Source organism: Neodiprion fabricii, chromosome 1 (assembly GCF_021155785.1).
Source record: "Neodiprion fabricii isolate iyNeoFabr1 chromosome 1, iyNeoFabr1.1, whole genome shotgun sequence".
In the NCBI taxonomy this organism is placed as follows: Eukaryota; Metazoa; Arthropoda; class Insecta; order Hymenoptera; family Diprionidae; genus Neodiprion; species Neodiprion fabricii.
Genome location: NC_060239.1, coordinates 20,990,483 through 21,015,785, shown reverse-complemented (window position 1 = coordinate 21,015,785; position 25,303 = coordinate 20,990,483). Strand labels below are relative to the sequence as shown.

Below are 25,303 nucleotides of genomic sequence, written 5' to 3'. Positions count from 1 at the left end.
CGACACGTATTCTAAGGTTAGATTCGACGGTCATGGGTTATGTTTTGTTTATTGAGATTGAGTTAGTTTCGCGCTCGGCCGACTGTGGCGCTGTACTTTCTCTGTGTCGCCAACATAACTGTCTAGTGTAAAAAAATTACCAGTCTCAGATTCATTTTCCCAAGTGTACATGTACTGAGATCGCCAGAAGATTGTAAAGAATAGGACTATACTCCTTAGTACTAATTAACTGTTGTAAATGAAAAAAAAAAATACTTATTATTGACACCCACACTTTTAATGTTCTTATTAAATTTTCCATTCGTTTCAGTCACCACTGTTCTTCAGCGTTAACCTTGGTACAATATTCATAGATTGTAACTCTTGGAATAAAAGTTTACATGAATAAGGTATGGATATTGTAGAAATGGAAGCACTTGTCTGGCAACTATGACACCAGCCTCTGTACGCCATTAGTCCACACGTATTGCATACATCGACATCGAACATATCACTTGAAATCATCAAACGCTCAATTAACATCATGCTAGCTCCATAACCAATTAAGCAATCTCTCTCCATCTCGCCCAAGCGCAAACCTCCTTCCTTAGCTCTTCCCTCTGTTGGCTGGCGTGTTAAAACTGCTCTCGGTCCTCTAGCACGAGCATGCATCTTGTCTTGAACCATATGCTTCAATTTCTGATAGTACACCTAGGGAACAATCATATTCTTCAGAATCTTAGGTATTCATTGCCGTATTTAAATTTGTAAGTTATGCGTGATCCTCAGAGATTGCGCGAAGGAGAAATTTTTTAAATCATGCGTGTGATCGACATTTTTGAGGATAAAGAAGTAACGAATACCACCTATAATAGGGTATTTTACAAAATGAATAAAGGATTTTGTCAGCTTCAGAAACGTATTTCATTATTTACTTCAAACAGAAGCAATTTCTTTTCAATTTTCAACTCTACTTTTTAGTTCTACTTATGGTATTCGTATCTGACGGCTTCAGGAGCAGTAATGAAAAAATTTACAAATAAAATATAATATGAATAAATCTATTTTTTTTAGATTTATTTCAATAATATAACACACAGAAAAAAATACTTTCGAAATTTTGGAAAATTTACTGTGAAGAAATAGAAAAACAGATAACCACGGGTAGAAAATATGGAGCGAAAATATGGTGCTCCACACTTGAGGGGGTATTCTGGTCTAGAGGTTTGCATTTCGGGCGTTGTTTCGCGCTTGATATAAAAAAAAAAATATATGTATATTTTCACCATCTATTTTTTTCGCCGACTTTTTATTGGTGTTTAAAGAATTTGCAGTTAAATTTTTGTGAAATAAAAATGGAAGTTAAAGAAGTTATAGGCGTCTAAATATGGCTCGCACAAATAAAAAAACTGGTTGAGGTGGTTGACATGATTCCAATGCTCCCGTTCATCCGTAAAAGATAAATAATGAGCTTTATTGATTAGTAAAAATGTCCCTATAACCCGTACCAGAGGAGACAAAATTAGGAAAATGGCGACTATTTCAAGGAAAAATTAATTTTTTTCCCCTATTTTTTTCCAATTTTTTTTCAATTTTTTTTACGTAGTTGCTATAATAATTTTGTATTGCCCATAGTAGTGGCGATAGAGGGATGTATACTGAAGATTTATACCAAATTTCAAGTCAATCGGTTGAATAGAAGTCGAGATTTTATGTCAACCAGGTTGAAGAATGTGGTTTTGAAGTAAAGGCATTTAAACATAACGCGTTTAAAATTTTGACCTCGGTTTTGACGCTTCTTTTTGTATCTGCTGGAAGAGGAATTTTTTTTTTAAAGTTGATCGGAGATTCCTGGGGTATATAGGCCTTTTGCCGCATTCACAGCTTCCTTACAGGCTGATCTTTGTATTTTTGAACCCAGTAAATCTATTGAGGTGCATACCGAGCGGTCGTACGTTGTTTCACTCAAGTACTCACAACTTTATAAATTTGTGGAAATTTGACACCGGCTTTAGTCCAAAATATTCTTGAAAGATGAAGCTATAATAATGTACAAAAAAAATTAATCAATTTCTCGAAATTTCTAGACCAGAATACCCCCTTAAAGGGGTCGTCTAGTGTAAATGCTGTTTTTTATAAGGCTTTTTGGGTATTTTTTTATGACAAATCATTGAAATATAAATTCTCATAATTTTCACATTATATTTATTCATATTTAAACGAACTATGACATTTTTTTTCGAGACGAAATAGTGAATATAATCTAATGTATACTTCCCAATAGAAACATATCTAAAAAAAAAAGTGTAGAAATGATATCTCAAAAAGCACTAGACACATCCTGCTCAAATTTTAACAGCACGTGATCTAGAATTATCATGATTGCCTTCGTAGTTTTTGTTCTACAAGCTAATCAGATGGAAAAGAACAACAATTTCAGATTATCTTTTCATAAAACAAAATTTAACAAAGCAATCATGATTATCCTAGTTCACACGATAGGTATAGGTATAATAAAGATACTGTAAAAATTTGAATAGGATTGGTCTAGTGCTTCATCAGATATCATGTCTACACTTTTTTTAATTTACGTTCCCATCGGGCAGTATACGTCAGGTTATATTCAATATTTTGTATCCGAAAAAATCACAACGTTTGTTTAAATGCCAATAAATATGAAGCGAGAATTATGATAATTTTATTTCCATGGTTTGTCGTAAAAAAAAAAATAAGTGAAAAACCTTAAAATAAAAAAAAAATAGCCTTGACACTAGACAACCTCCTTAAGCATACTACAAGCCTCTCGAAATTAATTTGTGCTGAATTATACATGTACATGATGATATGTATACTTATATAAATTATGCATAAATATCATTATGTATATATATACATATATATATACACATCTCTCTGTTATAAAGATATTTCGCCGCTGCCGTGTCAGGAATCCAGATCTTCCTTCCATCACCCGCCCTACCCGTCACTACCTCAGCTCCTCCCTTTCCCGCCACGGCCCTTCACCAGAAAGGCCGCCCTTCCTTCTATACCTTGACAAAGTTAACCTCGAACCCACATATATGCCCTTATACCTTGACAAATTTAACCTCGAACTCACGTATATGCCCTTAGATCCTGACAGACAACCTCGAACCTGCATATATGCCCTTATACCTTGACAAATTTAACCTAGAACACATGTATATGCCCTCAGATGTTGACAGACTTGACCTCAAACCCACATATATGCTCTCACACCCTTACAGATTTAACCCTTTACCCCACATATATACAATATACATCCATCTTAGGATCAGGGATTGAACCCTTCACGTTAAATATACCCTTGTACCTAAGCAGATATAACCTCTTACCCCACATATATACAATATACATCCATCTGAGGATCAGGGATTGAATCCTTCACCCAAAATATACCCTTATACCTACGCAGATTGAACCATTTACTCTAAGTATATACCCCTATACCTATAGAGTTAAATAACTGTTTATATCGTATCGTCGTCCTATATTATAAAAAAATATCACCGCCACCGCCATGTCAAGAATCCCCTTTCACTTCCCTTCACCGTCCCGCCCTCCTTCCCTGCCGCACCCCAACCATTCCATCCGCCACTCACCCTTCCCCTATTTAACCCTTCACCCTTTGACAGGAAGACTGAACCCTTCACTCTACCTGTATGCCCTTGTAGGTATGAAGATTCAACCCTTTATCCTACGAATATGCCCTTAAAGTTCTGAATATTAAACCCTTTACCCTACACATACATCGCAACACCTATAAGATTTGACTATATATATATATATAAATATAAAATAAAACCTCGCCATTGTTTTGAAGGATTCCTTGGGATGATCAATATTTAAGGATATTGCGCAACCCCTCAAAATTATATTGTATTCGTGTTAAATATAGTGATCATTATATACAATATAATATATATATATATATAGTAGTCATATGTATATATATATATAATATAATTTTAGGAATACAATATAATTTTTAGGGGTTGCGTAATATCCTCAAATATTGATCATCCCATAGAATTCTCCAAAACAATGGCGAGGTTTTATTTTATATTGGTTCATGTTCTTTGCCTTGGGCAGTTCAATGTTTAGATAAAAATATTTCAATCTTAAACTGGAAAGAACAGGTATGAATGATCAGCCAGAGAAGGAATGGAGCAATACTGATTTTATGGTAATCGAAACTTACTGGTCCAGAGTATATATATGCCTGAAGTGGTTCCCCGGTAATACCAGAGTAGAAAAAATCTTTACCCATATAATTATAGCCATGTTTTACCAATTCCTCGCAAACATCTTCTACTTTTGAACCACCAAACGCTGAAACGTATAAAATAAACCAAGCTATTACTTTCTATTATATGACTTATTGAATTGCGACAAGATGAGTGAAGCAAATACCTGTTCCATAGTGGAATTTCCCTTCAGCTACACCAGCCTTGCCAGCAAGTAATTCGATGAGTTTACCTACTGTCATTCTTGAGGGAAATCCATGTGGATTCATGATCATGTCTGGTGTGATACCTAGGTCATTGAATGGCATGTCTTCTTGTTCCACAATCAGACCTGCAAATGCAGATGGTCATAACAAAATCGACTAGGAAATTGATTTTCCAAATTTGTCAATTATTCAAACTAAGTATTTATTACTTTATTATGACCATTACCTGTTACACCTTTCTGTCCATGTCGACTACTAAATTTATCACCAATTTCAGGCCGTCTAGTTTGTCGTAGCAACAACTTTATTAAAAATGCATCATCCGCATTACTGGATACCATAACTTTTTCAATGTAGGCTGGAACTGATCCTTTGAAGAGAACTGGTACGTCACAATAATCAGGTTGAGTCTGAACATTAGCAGGATTTACAGGGTTCATTGTTGCCGCAGGCATAGATTTGTTCACCATGACCTAGACACAGAATAAATGAAACCAAAGGCTCAATTGTTGAAACCTGTTATAAAATAGCATGGTTGAGAAACTGTAGAAAGCTATTCTTACTTTTTTATTTTCTACCATTTCTCCAGGGGCAGCTATACCATCATTGTCTATTATCTCATGTTTCCAAATGGGTTTTTTAGAATTTGAATCTATCATAGGGCCCATTATTCTATCGTAAGTTTGATTTGCATATCTTTTTAAAGTACATTTAGCATTTCTGTAGACTAAACATCTTCCATAACCTCTGTCAATCGCTGCTTTATTTAAAATTAGCGCATCCTCTATGTCATATCCACTGTAGGACATCACCGCAACTGTTGCATTTTGTCCAGCGGGGAGTTTATCGAAATTGATCAGTTCTATGGTCCTAGATTTGACCATTGGAGCTTGCGGGTAAACCAGATTGTACATTAGTGTATCTATGCGATTACGCTGGTTATATCCTATAGTTCCCATAGCTTGTTTACCCATAGCACACTGATATGTATTTCTAGGACTCTGATTGTGATGAGGATACGGCACTAAGCCAGCACAAACGCCGAGCAAAGTAAATGGCTCTACTTCCAAGTGAGTCGTTCCTGCTTCAATTTGGGACTCATTGAAAGCAATTGAGCTATCATTTTCCTCGTTCACATCTAAGAATTCTATGAGACCTGGGAAACAGAAAATTGTGAATTTGGGTAATATAGTATAAATAAGTCAACAGTTAAATGTCCTTGTTTGTAATGAGGTAAAACCAAGAGTACACGTTCTGGTCACACACAGAGCAGTGGCACATGGGAAATATGTCACACAACATAAAAATTTATCCTTGTGGCATAATGGAATACAAAATTCTTCACACGGCACACAGGAATCATGATGCACCAACTTATCGCAAGGAATTTCACAAAATGGTGACCGTCAAACGTTGGTGGGTTGGCATCAAAGTTCCGCAATGTTACTTAGAAATTGACTAGTGGAAACGAAACATTCAACCATTCAGGATTCACTCCATAATATGTTTAGTATATATAAGTGCGCGTAAATGCTTTGATTGCAATCTTTTTCAATTGTACAATGAATTAAATTAGCAAAACTATCTTATGTTAGACGTTTCTTTCATCAGCCTAGAAATTGTAGTCATGATTACGCTAGTGAGCCATAAATCTTGTGCACCAAAAGTCTGTGGGCATTGCTCGTATACCATAAACCCATATGTTATATTTATTGCTTGCCAAACTACTGTGTGCCATAGACCCGTGCACCAAAACTCCATTAAGCCGCAAGTTTAGGTTTTTATTTGGGTGTCATATTTTCTCTGCACCAAATATGTGTGTCAACGCTCATTTTACCATTGCGCTGTATGCCACTAAAACGTGTATAGTATAGCATTTCGTTTGTAATGAGCTCTGTATAATTTTCTAGTTTTAGAAACCTTCGTGCAAGAAGTCGTCAAACGTTTTGAAGCCATGTTTTAGTGCTTCGATGTGTTTTTGCTGAACAAGAGATTCTCCATCTTTGACTATAATATAAGGTCTGCACAGTCTGCCACCATCCGAACATATCTGCACACATCTGGAGAAAATTATTGCAGTATTAAGACTTCTAAGGATTTCAATACAATTAATGATAGAAAAAAAAAAAACCACTTTTGGGGGGTTTCACCATCTTAAATTGGATATCGTTTGAAACATGTGTATTTTGGAAAATTGTTCAAGTCCAAGCACCAATTGTAAAACACCCTGTTCATCTACAAATAAATGATGACACAAAACTTTTCAATTTAAACAATATTTGTCATGCAAAGACATTTGCTTTTTTTGTGACAAACAGTGTCAATTCATTAAACAGAAAGTTTTGCATGGATATATTCGTTAGAGACCTACCTATGATGATGCTGAGGATATATTGAAATGAAGCCATTGATCATGGCCTTTCTGCGTAACAATCTGAATACATTGACAAGTCGGATGTAATTTTTAGTAATTCCTAGAATATTGCCGTTCAAGAAAACCATGTACACATTTTTGTTGTTTATTTCTTCACCTCCCAAAATATTGACGTTTTCTACTCCAAGATTGTAGGCTAGTCTGATAATTGGCTCCTCTTCCACCTCTGTTGTGATGTGAGTCATTAATGCTAGATTTTTGACTAGACCGCAGCCCTGAAATATACAACACGCAATTTCGATATACAACACGTTAGTTTCACAAACTTCTTTATCGAAACTTCAGTTACGGTTCTGAATTTACTTGACTGCAATAACGTGAAAAAAGCTTTTTCTAACACTTGCTTAAAAAATCCCATTTTTAAAGTCTGTGGAGTGAAAGTTACATAAAAAAAATTGCGTTGAATGCCCTATTTCCAAGTAGTACGGTAAAATAACGTTGCCGCATACGTAGAACTGTAGTACTCGATTTCATTCACTAAAGCTTTCTTTGGAATAAGTCCACTTGCTAATAACTCAATTTTACGAACTGCATCATTGAGTGTAAGTTACCTCACTCTAATTTTACACGCTGTCAGTGGCACTTCCGATGATTTTAAAATCAAACTTTCCTTCACAGGTGTTAGAAAAAAAAGCGGGCGTCACACGAGCGAACGGGCGACACCTGACTCGTGTGATTACAGCGCTCACCTTAGCTTGTGCTACGTTCGCACTGATACTAGTACAATTGCAGCACTCGTATTTGTGTTCACGCAGAACTGACTTTTTTGGTTCTTGCTGCAAACTTCACAGTACCCGGAAATCACCCACCTTCCGCACTTATGACACGTTATATTTTTTACATTTTTTGATTGGATAATTGCGAGTAACAAATAATATTTAGTGTATTAGTCTACCTCTCCTTCTGGCGTATCGCTAGGACACATCATTCCCCATTGGGAAGGCTGTAGGGAGCGGGGACCAGAAACTTTCCTTGTTTTTTCAAATTGTGAATTTACTCTGGTCATCATTCCTAGGGCAGATATATACGACAATCTTGAAAGGACTTGCGTTACACCTTGACGTTCCATTTTGAACCGTTTTATGGTCCAATTACCCTTTAGAACCAATGTTATCAGATTCCATATCCATTAATGAAAGTTGCAGCTTGAAGACAATTTCACAAAATTACAAAATATCTAACTCACCGAAGAAATAGCAAATGCTAAACCATTTGTAATTTGGTCTTGCCTCATGTGTTTAACGATGTCAAACTGGGCTGCTTTGATCTTGGGAATATTTTTGTCTGCAATTTGTTTGAGCTGTATTTAAACAAAAAAACTTTGTACACAGTTGATTTGCATTAAGAAAAGCATGAACAACAAAAGTTTTTCATTGTTGTAATATATTGTTTCAACATTATTTTCACTTACCTCCCAGTTAAATCTTTTGAATAAATCTTCAAACATGAGAGACAGTAGGGAACCAGCTAATTCCAGCCTCTTGTTACCGTAATAATCTCTGTCGTCGATTAGCGTTTTATCAATCTGGCCTTGCATAACCTTACGTATCATCAATGCAATGTAAGTTGCTTTAACTTTGAAGTTGAAGTCTACTACCTATGTAAAAATATGTTGATGCAGTTCTGGGGAAATTTTTTTTAAACTAATCATTGAAGTTTCAACAATTTCTGAATAACTGATCCGCTCCAAAAGTCAAAACCTTGTACTAAAAATTATTGAAATGGGTGGAAAAAAAAAACAAGTTAAAAGTGGCTGTGAGTAAGAGTGAAAATGTAGAAAGATTCGATAATAGAAGGATCACAATATTAAATTTTCACAGATGCGAGAATTTGTTTTAGAGGATTGTTGAAGTTTAGAAAGCCAAAATAAATATAAAAAGCGAGACTATCAAATCATCAGAATGAACAAGAATATAGCATAATTTTCATGATTTTTTTTTTGTTTTCTATACTCTTATCTAGATTTAAACTTTTTTATACATCAACTTTCAACATTTTCAAAATTCTATATAACAGACTTTTAAGTCTTTGAAAACTTGATATTGTGACACTTCTACATTTTGAGCTTCTAACATTTCGACTCCCAACCAACAAAGTTCTGAACATCTACCAAACTTTCTGAAGTGTTTCAAAAAATAGTTTGCATAAAATTTATGTTGATTATTTGCAACATGCATAAGAATGGAAGCTGCCAATTCAAAGCTTAATTTTAAATATTCCTTGGAGTGCTTTCTTATTTAAGGCTGTGGGGGGGGGGCTGCACTCTAAAGTTGACCCTACTTAATAACTGACATAGAGAGCTATTGATTTATTTTCTGCCTACGTTTCTTGATAACAATAACCAGCTGGAACAGGAAATTATTTTAATAATTTTTAGACTGTTTGCGAGATGTTTGTTTTTGAAGAAATGAAGACATTGGCAACCCAAAACGATTGATTGTTTGAAATCGTCTTCTGAACATGTGAAGAAACGGAAACGTCTAATCTTCAAAATTGTGACCAGAGATGAGTTCCTAATGATTTTTTTGTTCCCAAAATCTGTTTCAATTGTACTTTTTCATTATACATCGACGTTACACACATATTTTGTGACTTCAAAAACATAAAATATTAACGAAATGACTAACGATATTGTTAATGAGAGGACATAGATAACAAGGCATGGTATACGTGCGCTTATGCTCAAGGATACTCATAGTATATTATGTGATTATGCTGTTCTTGCAACACCATAAAGTCCAGGAGATAGCATTAGGTACTAGTTGCAAACCTGAACCTCAAGCAGCTGATTCTACAGAAATTGTGAGGTCGAAATATGACGTGGATTCTCAAAAAGATGAATACTCTTGCTCTACTAATTCTAATTAGTAGCGTCAATGATGTACACATAGAAGAAACTGCAACGTGTGATACGGCAAAAGAAACGTGCGAGAAATTGAATTCAATCTACTAACAGAATTCAGAGCAGAGAGTAGATAGACTGTTAGAATAATTCTTTACACTTGAAAAGAGAGTGACTGAAGACTTACAATTAGCTACTCGTGTTGGTTGTTTAGAGCAAACTTTAATTGTTATAAATTAGGTCATTATGCGAGTAAATGCCTGAAAGAATTAACTAGCAAAGCTTTGAATGCAGGTTCTCAAGCAGCAAGGAATTAAAGTTGTAAGCAGCGGTGAAGAATTCTATGAGGACTGTATTTTTGGAATGCAGCACCGAAGAACTTTTTAAACTAGGACAAAGAGACCCGACAATGCTGGTGAGTTCATACATGCTGACGCTGATTTGTGGACCAATGCAAGAAGAATCTCTGAGGGCTGCATATTTTTCAAGGACGATTTTTCTAAATTTTATCGAGTTTTCTTCTTGAAAGCAAAGTTTGAGGTCGTAACATGTTTGAACACGTTTTTGAATGAATTTCATACTGCAGAACATATAATAAAGGAATTCCTATGCAATGGTGGTGAGGAATTTCATAATCAAGAATCATATAAAGTTTTTGAAGCAAAGGGTATATGTTTCAGAAAGTCTATGCCATACACACCTGAACCAAACGGAGCTGAAGAATGAGAATATCGCACAATAGTAGAAACTGCACGCTCTATGATTCATACTAGATATATCAATAAAACTATAGGCAGGTTATTCTCAGAGACATGAATCGACTACATAGAAATTTTTAGTCCAGTGGCAATATTTGACACAATTCGTACAGTTCTTAGTGTTGCTGCATTTGAAAATCTGGAATTCCAACAATTTGAAGTCAAAACTGCTTTCTTATACAAGAAACTTCAAGAAGAAATGTACATAAGACAATCTGAGGGTTTTGATGATGGAACCGGAAGAGTATGCAGACTGTATATAAGTTTATGTTGGTTAAAAAAAGCTCCACGATCCTAGAATAATTTTTTTATAGACTTCATGAAGAAAGAAGATATGGTCTGTAGCACTGCTGATTCTTGTTTATTCATAAAGAAGAAAGTTGGTAAAAAGCTATTAATCGCAATCTACGCTGATGATGGGTTACTCGGAGGAACAAGTTTAGATGAAATAACTCCTGTTGTTGAAAAAAGTAAAAAGATTTTTCAAATTAAAATTAGAGCTTTAGACTATCATCTTCGAGTGCAGATAACACGTTTAGATCATGGGTCTCTTTTTTTTAATCAAAATACTTATACTAAAAGGGTCTTGGAAAAGTTTGGAATGAGAGGGTTTAATGTATCTTGTAACTTCAACTCGCCCTGATATTGCTTACGCAGTAAGTGTAGCTGCTGAGAATTTAGAGACTACAGTGAAAACCAGTAAAAAACAGTAGGATGATATCTCTCTCCTTCTGCCTAACATATCACGTATCCAACTGGTTACGTAACTAAAGTGATTTCGTCCAATCAGATCATCCATGAAAGAGACTAAACGACATCTTACTATGCCATCATCTTATCAGACACTTCCCACTTATGTGAAGACATAGTAGACTTCCTCCTGGTACTAGGTATAGTGCTCTACGGTAAACTCTAGACGCTGCCTGTGACTACCAGTACTATCAGAATGCACAACCTTACAGAAAAATAGTTGATGTTTCGCAACAAAGGGCACCGCTTATCTCTATTGCAGTTTATACTCACCGGAACATGTGACAGGATGTTTATTGCCAAGATATCCTTTATTTCATCAACAACACCCATTTTACTAGTGGGAAATCGCTTCTGTTTTCTTCTATTACTTAAATATCTGTAAAATCAATTATATTTAATACTGACTCAACCTTATGTTAACTTTTTTGACTTGAAAAGCGGAACAAATGTGGCATATTTTTGACTCTCAACTTTTTTCCAAAACATTTTTTCAAAATGTGTAACAGGAAGTAGAGGAAAGCGCATGCTATTCAATTTACTGTAATATGGTTCTTCGGCGCGGCCTACAGTTGACACTTGTGCTGCAGCATATTACAAGCACGACAAACAAATATTTTCATAGCGTTTGAAAACAGGAAGAGCAAGAAAAAGGGAAACAGAGAAAGCAGACACAGCTGTCAACCATTCTTTCTGTAAGTTCGAGACAATTATTTTTTATGCATATCAAAGTTTTTTTTTAAATTTTCATTTAATTCATATAACATGAGCATGATTTACGCGTTTTTCCATGAGTATTTTCCGTACACAAAGTACCCATTTCTATCTCAAATTTACACCCAATATGGCAAAAGATACATTGAGTCCCTATTTTCACGTCAATAATGCGGCCAAAGTTGAGTGGGAAATCAAGTCCTATATGTAACACAGGAATAAAAGTCGACTTTATCCCCTCGTTACGTGATGTATTATTTTTCACCTTATTCGTTAATACAGGTACAAACTTTTAGATTGATTCTGATTCCTTCGATATCCCTAGTAATTTTGCAACCCACAGTTCCGAAGGAGAATGCCAGCTATGCGCCTCAGGCTGAGCAATGAGCAGAAAAACGCCTGAGGCATGCTGCCGGCAGCGCCAATGGAGCTCATTCAAGACTGTGGGTCGTAAAATTACCAGGGATTTCGAAAGGGTCACAATGAATTTGAGTATTTGTAAATTAAGGGTAAAGCAAAAAGATAGAAGACAATTTGAACTTACGTTTGTCAGGTAACTCGCTTAAAATTGATTTTTGCATAAAAAAACTAGTACTGTCATTTCAAATATACAAATAATAACATTACTGCTTACACAATGCATGAAACTTGAGAACGAAGGGAAGCACTAAAGAGGAAAGATCTTTTACACAGTACCTGATTGCTTGGTCTTGAGTGAAAACATTTGCTGTGTGACATTCTTCTAACGAAGCCGAAAACCTTCTCATGTATTCTTCTTCAGTTCCTATTAGTTGCATTATTTCTTGATCAGATACAATGCCCATAGCCTTAAATACTGCTACAATAGGAATATCCTGGAAAAGTTGTTTAAGAATTATTCAGAATGCAGATAGCTCCAGCGTATCTATTGGAATGTTTGAAACATTATGTGTGGTAAGACATGACATTAACTGAAGATCACTAAACACAGCCAACGAAGCATATTATTCTGAAGCAAGCATATCTATCATTAGCAATCTTCAGTCAATGGACGTGGGTACAACACAAACTATAAGAGTAGTAATACTAGAACCTGCAGGCGTCAGAACAAAGAATACGTACGTCTTGAAAAATATTATGTCTCATATAATATTTTCCGCCTTTCCCAACAACGTTTGTTTTAGTTTTTCGTTCATGGGTGGAACTGTTGCATGAACTGACAATACAACCTTTGTTATCTTCCTCCAGAATAATTCTGTTTCTCAATTTCTGTTCTTGGATCAGAATCACCTTTTCCTGCCCATTTATGACAAAATAACCACCCGGATCATGAGGGCACTCATTCATTTTTGCCAACTCGAAGTGAGACTTGTTATTCAGAACACAATTGGAACTACGCAACATTATGGGCATTCTAAAAGAAAAAGTAACTTCAGTTTTTTATTTACGAGTTTATATTTTTTACTTTCTATTAACTGCATGTACGTTAGACTGACGAATGGCTCTGGGGTGAGTAATTGTAAGTTTTCTGTACATTTCCATACTTTGTTACACCAGAGTTTCGTTCTGAACCATCGAAGTGGAAGAACATAATTTTTAGTTGCTTTATAGAAACAATAAATAGAGGCATTTTTCTTGCTTGAGTATTAAATTTTGACTATGCTCACAAGGAGATCTTACGATTTGTCACTCATCGATTTCAATGAACCTTATGTTGTGTGTAGACCATAACTCGATTTTCTATCACCCAAAACAAAAACTCCCAATGGACAGCCGTTTCCGAGAAAATAAAGTTCAAGTCTCGCTGGGGCTATTATTTTTATGTATATATTTTTCAATTTATCAGTCCATTTTCGATTCCTACTGTTTAGAGATAGAGAAAGTTGATTAATTTTAATCCTAGAACATTCGTGAAAGGGAAAGAGTTTGAAGATGTATGGAGATCGAAATAAAGAGAAAGATTTCCTTCAACTGGTTCCCTTTATTCCACATTACAAGAACATAAGAAAAGTAAACATAGAAACGATATAAACAGAGAATGCATAGAGAAAGACAGTATAGCAACAAGAGTCATAAAGATACGTTAAATTTTGGAACATATGAGACACACATTACAGGTACGGATATCGCTATTATATATGAGACATTCGCCGAAACACCTACATTACTTACGTTATAGATTTATGAAAATTATATGAATGAGTAAGCAATTAATTAGCATAACCTTCCCCAAAAAAAAATACGCATTCTTCTTTATATGATGAATGAGAACTTCTGACCAAATTTCATCCAAAACAAAAGGGGTCGAGTACAACCATTGGTCGATTTGACATGGAATGACCCCTATTTAATTTTCGTCACTGTTTCTCGTGTTTTTCCGTCACGTATCACCTTGACTCTTACTCGATTGCTTCTGACAGTGATGCTTTGGATGATTAAGTTTTACTCTATGCTCCATTACAAATTAAATGAAAGATATCGAAGATAATTATTGTTTAATTGCACACAAAAAGTCGGAAAAAAATTATGAACGGCGTGCTTTTGGGAAGAAAATTCTAATTAAATGCTTAATTAATCATATAATTCTCGTAAATCTATAATGTAAGTAATGTTGGAGTTAAAAATGGACTGAAAATTTGGAAAAAAAAAAGAAATAGTTGCCCCAACGAGACTTGAACTTGATTTTCTCGGAAATGTGTGTCCATTTGAAGTTTCAGCTTTGGGCAATTGAAGTTCGAGTCATGACCTACACGCGACATAAGTTTCATTGAAATCGGTGAGTAATAAATCATAAGGTAACCTTGTCAGTTGAATAAATGTTTTTACTAAAATTTATGTGTATGATATACTTAAATACAAGGTCAGAATCAAAACTGAACATTAATTCTAAATATCGAAAATTATATTATGTGAAAGGTCAAGATATGATGATAGAAATCAAAGACAAACTCTGGAGATGGAAGCAGTATGTCGTGACGCACATTTAGATTGAAGATAAGTTTTGCAAACATCCACGCTCGACAAGAAACCTGCTTCCTTCCCTAGAGGCATAATATACTATTCCATGCCTATCAATATGCACGTCACAGTACTATAATATAAATATCAATATTCCAACTTTTTGAAAACTTTGAGGAACTTCTATGAGATTCCAGTTATTCCAAATTTGAAAAAAAATATTATTAAGGCTTGCAACGCTCAGGGCTAGCAGCCACAAGCATTAACCCTTTTAGTGCCGGGCGAAATGGAGGTGCCTATGGGAGAAAAACCGGCCGAATTTCACAGTTTTACAAGGGTTCGGGAAAATGCTTATAAAAACCAAACGAGAAACGATATTTACATGATTCAAAAAGCTGCGTATTATAGATGAAATACAGAACGAAACAATGACACTAGTTTTTTTGTACTCATTTGAGAATTATAGAAAAAACAAAGGTATATATGTTTATAAATGAAGTAAAAGTTGAGTTCTCTCGTACAAAACGTGTTTGCACATACAAACAGCCATCTTTTCACCACAATTTTATTGAGGAACTGCCTGGCATATCGATTCGTCTCATTTCTCAATAAGCTCAAAAATTCTTCCGTAAAAAAAAGATCAAAATACGCTCTCGGCATGGAATTTCTTGCTGGCATATGTTTAGGCCCAGCAATCTCCATAAATTGTGGGCGAGGATTATATTCGCTGTCGTTGGCCACGGTAACTTCACGGAAATCTCTCAGCTCTTCCTCGGTATCGTTTCCCTCTAATTCTGATTCGCTATCATCGCTCGCTTCACTATCACTGTAGATCCTACGTGGATGCCGACTTCTTGGTGCCACGATTTCTTCCTCGTCACTATGTGCTAGATTCAACTGGTCAACCATTCGGACTATTTCCGCGTCATCCATGACAGGTTTTTTTATAAAACGGTTGATGGTAAAATTTTCCTCAAAAGCAACAATGTTTGACACAAGCGAAAAACAACGGTAATAACACAAAACACGCTTTCAAACTGTAAATGGGACGAAATATACTGTTCACATCAACGATCGTGGAGAAACTAACTGATCCTACGTTTCGCTGCGGCAATGCGATGTTATTTTGTTATAATAAAACACTGTCGACAAGTACCGATAAGGGTCCAAATCCACAGCGATTTACGCCGCAGATCGAATATCGCCTGAGTGGCGACCATCGGTGTTTATGTTAGACTTCGGTACCTCCAAGCGATAGAAAAAGGTCGTCGTCCACAAAGAGTTAAAACGAAAAACTATTTTTCTTAATTCTCTCATAGTGAAATTAGATCATTTATAACGTATTACAAATTTATTTTGAGATAGAGTTCTCCCGCAATGCGAATAGTAAAGCGCTACGAGGCGCGGGCCGATATATCGGCTCTGGCACTTCTCGCGAGTGTAGCAGGAGCCGATATATCGGCTCCCGGCACTCAAAGGGTTAAAGAGTCTGGCCACCCAAAAATTTTCAACTTCTTTACTATTTTTTTTTTAAATTATAATTAACCTCGAAGGATGAAAAATAATTTGAACCATAACTTATATTGAAATTCGCAAAATTGCCAAAATTACAGCTATTTTTCGGTAGAAGGGTCAAGCCGCTGCAAGCAGTGAATCACACGTTTCAACCACTGTCCTCGACCTGCACAGGTTAGAACATGCAGCTATCCCATTGTTTACTTTTGTATGCATCCATTCTATACTTTGAGCTACGTGATGTGATTATCCTCAAGATAGACAACGTTATTTCGACTTTTGAGAGCATCAGTTAGTATTCGGCAAGCACCGTACAAGGATGTATCACTAGTTATAAATTATAATTTCGCGTAAATGGGAAAAAAATGAACGCATGACCCAGAAAGACAAAGTCTCGAAGGAGTCGATCGACAAGTATATATAGAAGAAATTTCCCGCTCGATCAATTTGAAATGGAGCAGAAAGCGAGTACTAATCATATAGCAAAGAAACTGAATACTGTCCACAATATCGATGTACCGGTTAGTACGAAATTTAGGTATTGGATTCTAAACTTCATATCAATTTTTTTGGCAATTAGTGAAGTTGTAAAGTATAAAAAATGCAACGGTGATGTAAACCAAGTAGTCTGGATGGTTAGAACCCTTAAGGTTGGTGAAAATGAGCAGTAAAGGTCGAAAACGAAAAACGTTACAGTGCACGAAAATCGAACACTTTCAAAAAATCGTAAACACTCAACTGGACTGCATTATTTTAATGAGAATTTACTCTAATTAGAAGAAGCCGCTAGCTTCAGCTTCATAAAGCAAAATATAGATTGTATAATTTGACTTTGAATCACAGCAATTACCTTCCAATCAATAAGTTATTTCTAATGATGCGTTGATTGCCTCTGGTATATTCAATGTCCACTGATATAGGTGCAGAATAGTTTAGATCCCTGAGTCGACATTCATGTGGCGTTGTTATGCGATTAACATTGAAACTTTCCTCAACATCTGGTGTGCCAATGTAAACATTCAGGTACCTGTAAACCAAAAAATTGTAATTTCCACATGCTTCGATACTATTACAGGGTGTCCAGCGACATGGGACTTCAAAATTCCCGTATTTTCCCAGTCATTGTATAAAAATTCCCGGACATTCATAACATTATTTTGAGCTGCATAACTACTAAATATTAGTTGTTTCAAATGGTAATCTGTAAATACGCATGATACTAATAGTAAATAATATGCTCGTCGATGAACATAAATCTCCGAATCAGTTGAATTTTCCAAAAGAAGGGTTGATGATCCATATGCCCTGCTTAAGACATGTAAGTATATGAGATGTGGTGAGGAAATTGAGGTGAAAAATGGAAAACCTCTTATATAGCTTATATTTATTAATAATATAATTAAATATTAACACAAAAACACACATTGTGAGCGTGTAGGTGGGTGTATGAAAAACAAATATAATTTAGTGACTAGTACAAAGGCATCATTTTCTCGATATAATTATAGAATAGTAAAACATGGTGGGTAGAGATTGTACATTTTTAAGGACGGAAATGTTTCCGTAGCTGCTTCTCCTCGTCGTTGTACTTGACAAAGTGACTGCCTGGTTGTTAATTTCTTCCAATTTAGCTCGTTTCTCGTCTATTTCTTTGAGCACTTTCAACTTTTGTGCTGATAGTTCTCCTTGCTCCCGAGCGATCCTCTTCTTTTTTTGATTCTTATGTTTTTGGGCCTTGTCCTCTGCTGCTATTTGCACCAAAGGTTCCTTATACCTCGAGTGAGCATTTTTTGCAGTTTAGATAAGTGCTTTAGTGATTGGGGCATTGCGCATTCTACCAGCCGTGATAACAGCATCATAAACCTGCCGTTGTGCTACCAGAGATTGTTTATGAAGATTTTCTACAAGACACTTCTTGTTGATCGATAAGCCTCTTTCTAGGTTGGCAGTACCATATGATGTAATGAGCAGTGTTTTAATGAAGCTTTTGAAATGATCTTTACCGTCAGTGTTTCTCAATGTTCTCATCCAAAAATGATCAAGTCTTTCGTCGGTCCTGTTATAATTCTTCACTATATCTTTCAATACTTTGGCCTCGGTTAATGTTCTAAACTCTTTTTCTACTTTATCTGCCACGTGTCCAGAGAGACGATTACTTTGGAAGAGAAGTTCGAAAGCCGATTTTAGAGGTGTTATAGCACTACTAGCAGATGAAATAACTGGAGGATCGAGCCATGACAGTGCCTACGTAAGTCGGTAATTCAAGGGCGATCGTTCCAAAATTATCTCAGTAAAGAGGTGCAGGCAGGTCATGCATTCTTTGCGAAATTTTAAAATATCTATGTCTCCAACATTCTTGCACTGTCGAAGAGCATCTCTCGCAGCATACCCGAAGTGGAAGTCCTGCGATTTTTAGCAGATTTTCTTTTTTAGATAAGTCAATTTTCGTAACGGGATTAGTTTTGAAAATTTCACTTTTTACTAACCTTTCAATAATTACCATTGACCACGAGAGTCAAGGAATTAAAGAGGAACGGTGCCATCGGAGAATCGGTTTGATACTTGCGAAGGAACGGTTCAATTTCTTAAGCAATGGAACGGAAGAAGACTAATTTTGCTGGTAGAAGTTTATCGTTTACAATTCTGTCAATGATTCCAAAGCTTTTGCATTTTGGTGCTTTCTTCTGGTTCTTGATACCTTCAAAGTATATTTTCATGTGAGGCAAGATCACTTGAGCACGTGCAGCTACTTTGTTATTTTCCAACCATCCAACTGCACAGAATTTCAAAGGAAATTGAGCGCTATTAATAATTTGTATAAAATGACCTCGTCGAGAAGGAACATCTTTAAAAAGGTTATATAAGGCTCTCAAAAAATCAAAGATTTCCCAACCAGTACAGCGCATCTCAGCTTTGAATGCACAATGTAACGTATGAATACCACATGAACCAATTCCAACTTCTTGGGATTTTTACCAAAAAAATCGGTTTCTCAAGTTATTAACTACACAAAAAAATAACTTGAGAAACCGATTTTTTTTTACTATTTAAGTTAGTAAAATACGGTAAAAATAAAAATATGTAGATAAAGAAAGGTTTGAGCTGGATAATATCGTAATAAATATCGATTTTTTGAAAAAAATTTAACCATCTGACGAAAAAAAAAATATTTTTAATATTTAAGTCTTAAATTTGTCAAACAAGTGAAAAGAATTATGTCAAACACAAAATCAACGGTTAAGTACTTTTGAATACAATTTCAATGTCGAATAACTTTTACAGGAGTGAATTTCACGAAAAATGTTAAGAAACCTTTTTTGTAGAGCATCAAATTTCCCACAAAAATAATGGTTCAATCTATGAAAATATTGATTTTTCTGGTAATTACAAAAATCAAAAATTCAAACATAAATTTGAAAAAACAAATCAATGTTTAAGGCACAATTACAAGGAAACGGCTCGATCTATGCCAATTTAGTAAGAGAGCTTTTTTGTAGGAAATTTAATTTCCTTCAAAAATATGGATTGATAAAATTTTTCAGATTGATAATTGACGGATTTTGGGTAAGAAAATGCGGTAACTGTTAAAAAATCAATAGCTGTAACGATACACCCCTTAATATTAATATTAAGGACTCAAACTTTCAGGATAATTTTTATTTGTCGTCATGAACAATGTTTTTACAGTACCATTAAAAAAAAAAAATTCTTCATTTTTTTTTGGCCCAGTCTAGTAATTACATATGGAATTTTAGATTTACTGAGTTCTAATTTTTGGACGTCAATTTCGGAGAACATGTATTTAAATAAAACCGGTGTGAAAAACGTCTCCAGAGGTATCGCCTTAGCGGATGTATTGTATAAAGCCTCTTCGTACTTATTGGATATAGAATGGCGAAGTACAGTTTGTCTATCTATACTGTCAATGGAAAAACAGTTCTTGCACAATTCACAGCGTGCCTGTTACAGGTTTTTATCTACGGGGTGTACCCACGAAAATTCACTATTCCATGCAGGCTGGAACTTTGTCTCTTTGGCATGACTGCAATACCCTAGAAAAACGAAGTAGTATTATTGAAAGTAAGATTGCATTAAAAACTGTGATTACTGACTATTTAATGGAAAAACGCAAATTCAGAATTACATCAAAACCACGTAGTTAGCGACAGATCTGAAACGCCGGAGATTTAGAGTATAAAAAGAAATGCTCTGGAAGGTGTGGTAGGGTTAGATACATCGGATGTTGGCAACTCTCACTCATTTACAAAATAATGTTGATTTTAAATTTTATTTTTTGCAAATGTTATCGGACAATATGTCCTTACGCAATAATATTAAATTTGGTTATGAAAACACTATTCATTGTTATGCTGTTCGACCAAGCGTTAATTTATTGTTACACAGCTCGAATGTTGAATGCCGTGCACCAAATTTCTATCAAGAATTTTAATGAGAATATGAGAATGTCATATCATTACATATGGGCAATCCGATTAAGTATAAATATATAATATATGAGTTGCATAAATCACATATGATGATGAATGATATAATAAAGTCCGATATAGGAGTTTAACGAAAGAAAAATTAGGATTAAAAATAAAGATTTTGATTACTTTATCCATTACGTAGATAACTTTCAAATTTTCCAACTTACCTACAGTTAATTTTTTTAATCAATGTGCAATTATATTGTTGCTAAAATCAGAGTTACATGTGGTTTAATCAAATGCATTATTCATTTCTTTAAGCTTTAAACGAATGAAAAGTGATCTATGAAAAAATTTGATATTCAAAAGATTATTCAATATCGTGGAAAGTTATATAACAGGGTGTCCACTCAATATTGAGTTGAAAAATCCCTGACTTTTACCTGTTTCCCCGACCCAATTTCAAATTTTTTCCGGATGAGTTTTCTCGCCAAATAAACTAGAAATATTGATTTTCAATCATTTTTTGGCACTCACCGAACTTCGCTGCCAATATTCTTCATAAATGTTCGTACAACTACCAAATCAGGCACAGCATAAATGACAACTATCCATTACAATTTCAAGAATTGAGTTCTTCTGTACGACGCAGCGAAGTATTAACAGAGTTTGCGGTAAAGAAGATCGAGGGTGAAAATATTTGATTACTTGCATCATAGGGTTATCGAAATATGTCAGGCAAGTTTTTATTTTTTCTATTCTGGGCATATGTGCTCCCCTAAGAAAAGTATTTCTATAAAGTCCCTAACCTGGAATGAATTCCCTGACAATTCCAGGATTTCCAGAAGAGTGGCCACCCTGTTTAAATATATTTTTGTATGTGTTTAAAGTTTATACATTTCTAATCATGAGTTGAAAGTTAAAAAATATAACATTTCCACGTGGAAATAACTAAAATTCAAAAAGTGAACAATATGAAATTAATTGCACATTCAAAATATAAAATGAGTATCATATTCTCATTTTCATTAATTGAATAAAGACATGGTAAATTAATTCACGACTGGTTTTTATTACTGTGAAAAATCCAAACGTGTATCCTGTCCTCCCTGAATTCCGCATTTGTTAAATTTTGATGTCAACTTTTTTATATTAAGCACATAAAGATTTCCATCTTATCGGCATTAAAAAAATAACAATTACAATGAAATAACAATTACAACGAGAGAAATGCATTTGAAATTAAACAGTCATATAAATTTATGGCACATGTAATACATATAGCCAGAAATCTAGGCGTAAAAAAGGTGTTTTTTTTTATATTAGTAAAAAAAAAAACAAATCAGTATTTTTAACTGCTAGCACTTGGGTATTAGCATTGAGGAGTAAAATCTGAGGCCTATGCGACCTAGAAGCGGCTCGGAAAGGACAGAATAATCAAAATTGGCTAAATATTGTTATGCCAATGTACGGTCACAAAATTCTATGATTAAAGCTAATCAACACTTACCTTGTAATTTGCGATTTGTTTCTTTGCTTTTTTTTTTTGTCATACAATTTCTTTTGTTGACACTCTGTTGTTTGATACTCTTCGATTCACTGTATAGGTCTAGACTAAAATTAAGTAATGCTCTCGAAGCAAACTGCGATGTCGCACCGAGCCGTATGCCAAGTGAGTTTATGCATGTTCATTCTCGCTCGAGTGTTGTCGATTGACAATCATACAATGTATGAAATGTACCAAGATATATTATTTCTCGACCATAAATATTCGCTTGATAAAATTATAATATACCTTCGCATAAATACTTTTTCTCATATTTATGTTCATTCTGAACACTGCATGTAGATTGCCATTGAGTTAATATATTAGGTGTATAAATTAATTCTCGGCCTTTTTTCAACAATTTTGACATTTATTTATAAAAAATGAATACAGATCTAATCTTCAAAATAATCGCCGTCACTTTGCACGCATTTCTTCCATTTATCGGGCAATTGTCGGATCCCGGCTCGTAAGAAAGATGGTGGTTTTGACTGGATGAAGTCGTCAATGCTCTGACGGACTTCCTCAGGAGATCGAAACTGGGTATCCACCAGGTGATGTTGTAGCGCCCGAAAAAGGTAATAGTCAGAAGGTGCAAGGTCTGGAGAATACGCCGCATGAGGGAGAATTTCCCAGCCCAACGTGAAGCTAACTTTCAGGGTTTCTTTTGCTGTGTATGGCCGCACGTTGTCCTGCAGCAAAATCACTTGCCTTGTTCCACTACCGCTGAAGGGTCTTTTTTCCTCGATAGCATCGCTCAATTTCATCAGTTGCTCCTGATAACGCTTAGCAGTAATGGTTTCCCCTGGTTTGATTGTCTCATAATACATTACACCTTTGAAATCCCACCAATTACACAACAATTTTTGCCCGTGGATGTTTGGTTTTGCAGTGCTCATTGTCGGCTCCCCCGAATAAACCCACGACTTTCGTCTCTTAGGATTATCGTACAATACCCACTTTTCATCCCCAGTCACTATTTTATGTAAAAAGTCTTTTTGTTTGAATCTGGTCAGTAGGCTCATTGCAATTTCACAGCATCGACTTTTGTTTTCTGGGTTAAGATCATGGGGCACCCAACGCTCTTCCTTTTGTATCCTCCCGAGTTTTTTTAAACGTACCTAAATAGCTGGTTAAGTCACTCTGAGAGTATCAGCAAGCTCCATTTGCGTTTGGCAAGGATTTTCGTTGAGTAGGTTCTCCAACTCCTCGTCCTCAACCTTTTTTGGCTTTCCAGGATGACCTTCATCTTGGAGATCAAAATTTCCATCCCGAAACTTTGAAACCATGTTTTACATGTGCTATAAGATACAGCACTCTCTCCCAAGGCCGAACAAATCATTTCTTGTGCTTCTGCGGCACTTTTTTTAAGTTGGAAGACAAACAGAAGGCAGTGCCTCAAGTGCTGCTTGTCGAACAACTTATTTGTTTACTATGTTTTTTGAGGTTAGATTAATCGGACCACAATCGGACTTAGTGGTTTGATAGCTCACAGATGGCGCCTCAAAACGCCCTAAATAATGGAAAAATTTTTCGATTCAAATAGGTGTAAAATCAATTTAATCTAGGGGCCGAGAATTAATTTATACACCTAGTATAATATTTCGAATATATGATTTACATGTGAAATGACTCGAGTAAGCACTTTCATTATTAGACCTAAGTCAAAATTTTATGCATGTTCAATTTGATGAAAAAAATTCCATATTGCTAATTGAAATTTCCATATATTTCCCACATTTTCAAGGGCATTTTCAAATTCCCGGTTTTCAAGGAAGTCGGTGTCGCTAGACATCCTGTATTATACACGATTTTGATAAGTCATACTACTTACTTGACGTAGAACAAGGAATCAGCATCACTTAATACTTTCTCATTTGCCTTGACGATTTTTTTTATCTCAACATTAATGAAATAATTGAACGAATCAATGTGTTGCTTAACGAGGCCTTTGCCTTTGAGGAATGCAGGGACGAGCTTCCACTTATCCTACAACATCAAACAAGTGACATTGAGATAATAAGTAACAGGCAAAGTCTGGCTTTTTAAGGATTGCACTAGACTTCTAAGTGATGAATAACTAATTTCTTGGTTAAGGATTTTCATTTCTTGCGACTAGTGCGAATTTCACCCCATATTTTCCCAAGCAGATATATTCAAGATTTATAAAAACTTTCAATTTTTGTGGCACATATTTGAAAATGTTTAATATAAAGTTCTAGAAATATGGTAAATTTGTTGAAATTTCAGATCAAAATATACATAATCGAGTCATTGATAACAGTGTTTGACCGTAAGTTGCCTCTGCCTGGAATTCGTAGATTGTTGAGTAATAAAATCTTGAAAATATCCCGATTAAAATCTTTTATTTATACCCGCCCAGTATGTCGTAGTACATTTGTAGTTTTGCATTATTAGGCGAGGTAGGATTACATCAAGTCAAGTTATAACCTACAAATATTTGAGATGGTACTTTACCTCGATATGTTTGGCTACTTTTCTGAATTTTTCAGCTCTTTTGAGACTGTTGAAATCATTCGATTTCATTTCACCCATTTTGTCGCTGTTCTATCGTTATAATTTTACGTGTTAATATAAAGACATCGCAAACCAAAGCACACGCGAACATTGGACACAATCTACTGAGGACCACGCTTTGGCCATACTAACGACAACCGTTCATTACCCGGCCGCCGGGCCCCAGAAGTGTATGGAGGGTAGAGATAAGGAGAACCGTCTCTGTGTACGAAAAAGCTTGCGTCGAAAGATGTCAACTGAAGATGGCGTTACGGTAGCAGAAGGGTATATTTTGAAGAAAGCAACAAAAGATATTTGAGTTGGATAGAGAAGTAAATAAGGAAAGAAAGATTTCCGCTTTGTTATGGCGCATTTTTCAAAATAAACAT

General features: G+C 35.3%; 1 protein-coding gene and 2 long non-coding RNA genes across 5 annotated transcripts; 1 reads left to right on the top strand and 2 right to left on the bottom strand.

Annotated features, from left to right (window-relative positions):
* Window positions 1-269: 269 nt before the first annotated feature.
* LOC124180636 lies at window positions 270-6,567 on the top strand. The gene is made up of 3 exons (XR_006870298.1): window positions 270-389; window positions 5,469-5,654; window positions 6,435-6,567. It is a non-coding gene; the product is annotated as an uncharacterized LOC124180636 (long non-coding RNA).
* LOC124180522 (DNA-directed RNA polymerase III subunit RPC2) lies at window positions 307-25,050 on the bottom strand. 3 transcript variants are annotated; one of them, XM_046566158.1, is made up of 16 exons: window positions 24,876-25,050; window positions 24,232-24,386; window positions 17,272-17,448; window positions 13,071-13,362; window positions 12,666-12,823; window positions 11,529-11,634; window positions 8,317-8,502; window positions 8,092-8,205; window positions 7,801-8,001; window positions 6,843-7,120; window positions 6,392-6,531; window positions 5,035-5,627; window positions 4,698-4,944; window positions 4,432-4,596; window positions 4,220-4,350; window positions 307-690 (listed from the first exon to the last, which is right to left on the bottom strand). In XM_046566158.1, the coding sequence occupies exons 1-16, from the start codon at window positions 24,951-24,953 to the stop codon at window positions 307-309; spliced, it is 3,405 nt and encodes a 1,134-aa protein (XP_046422114.1). In that variant the 5' UTR covers window positions 24,954-25,050. The 3 variants fall into 3 exon arrangements, with proteins under 3 accessions (XP_046422114.1, XP_046422123.1, XP_046422132.1); XM_046566167.1 differs by lacking the exons at window positions 24,232-24,386; window positions 24,876-25,050 and adding an exon at window positions 18,908-19,172; XM_046566176.1 differs by lacking the exons at window positions 24,232-24,386; window positions 24,876-25,050 and adding an exon at window positions 17,961-18,296.
* Window positions 1,826-3,644, bottom strand: LOC124180640. Its single transcript, XR_006870299.1, has 2 exons — window positions 3,072-3,644; window positions 1,826-3,029 (listed from the first exon to the last, which is right to left on the bottom strand). It is a non-coding gene; the product is annotated as an uncharacterized LOC124180640 (long non-coding RNA).
* Window positions 25,051-25,303: the final 253 nt, after the last annotated feature.

Coding starts and splice junctions, on each gene's coding strand:
- LOC124180522 (XM_046566158.1), bottom strand. CDS start 24,953: ATGGGTGAAATGAAATCGAATGATTTCAACAGTCTCAAAAGAGCTGAA. Junction 17,449..24,231: donor GATTCCTTGTTCTACGTCAA/GTAAGTAGTATG, acceptor TTTGGTTTACAG/GTACCTGAATGTTTACATTG. Junction 7,121..7,800: donor GCGATACGCCAGAAGGAGAG/GTAGACTAATAC, acceptor TGTATATTTCAG/GGCTGCGGTCTAGTCAAAAA.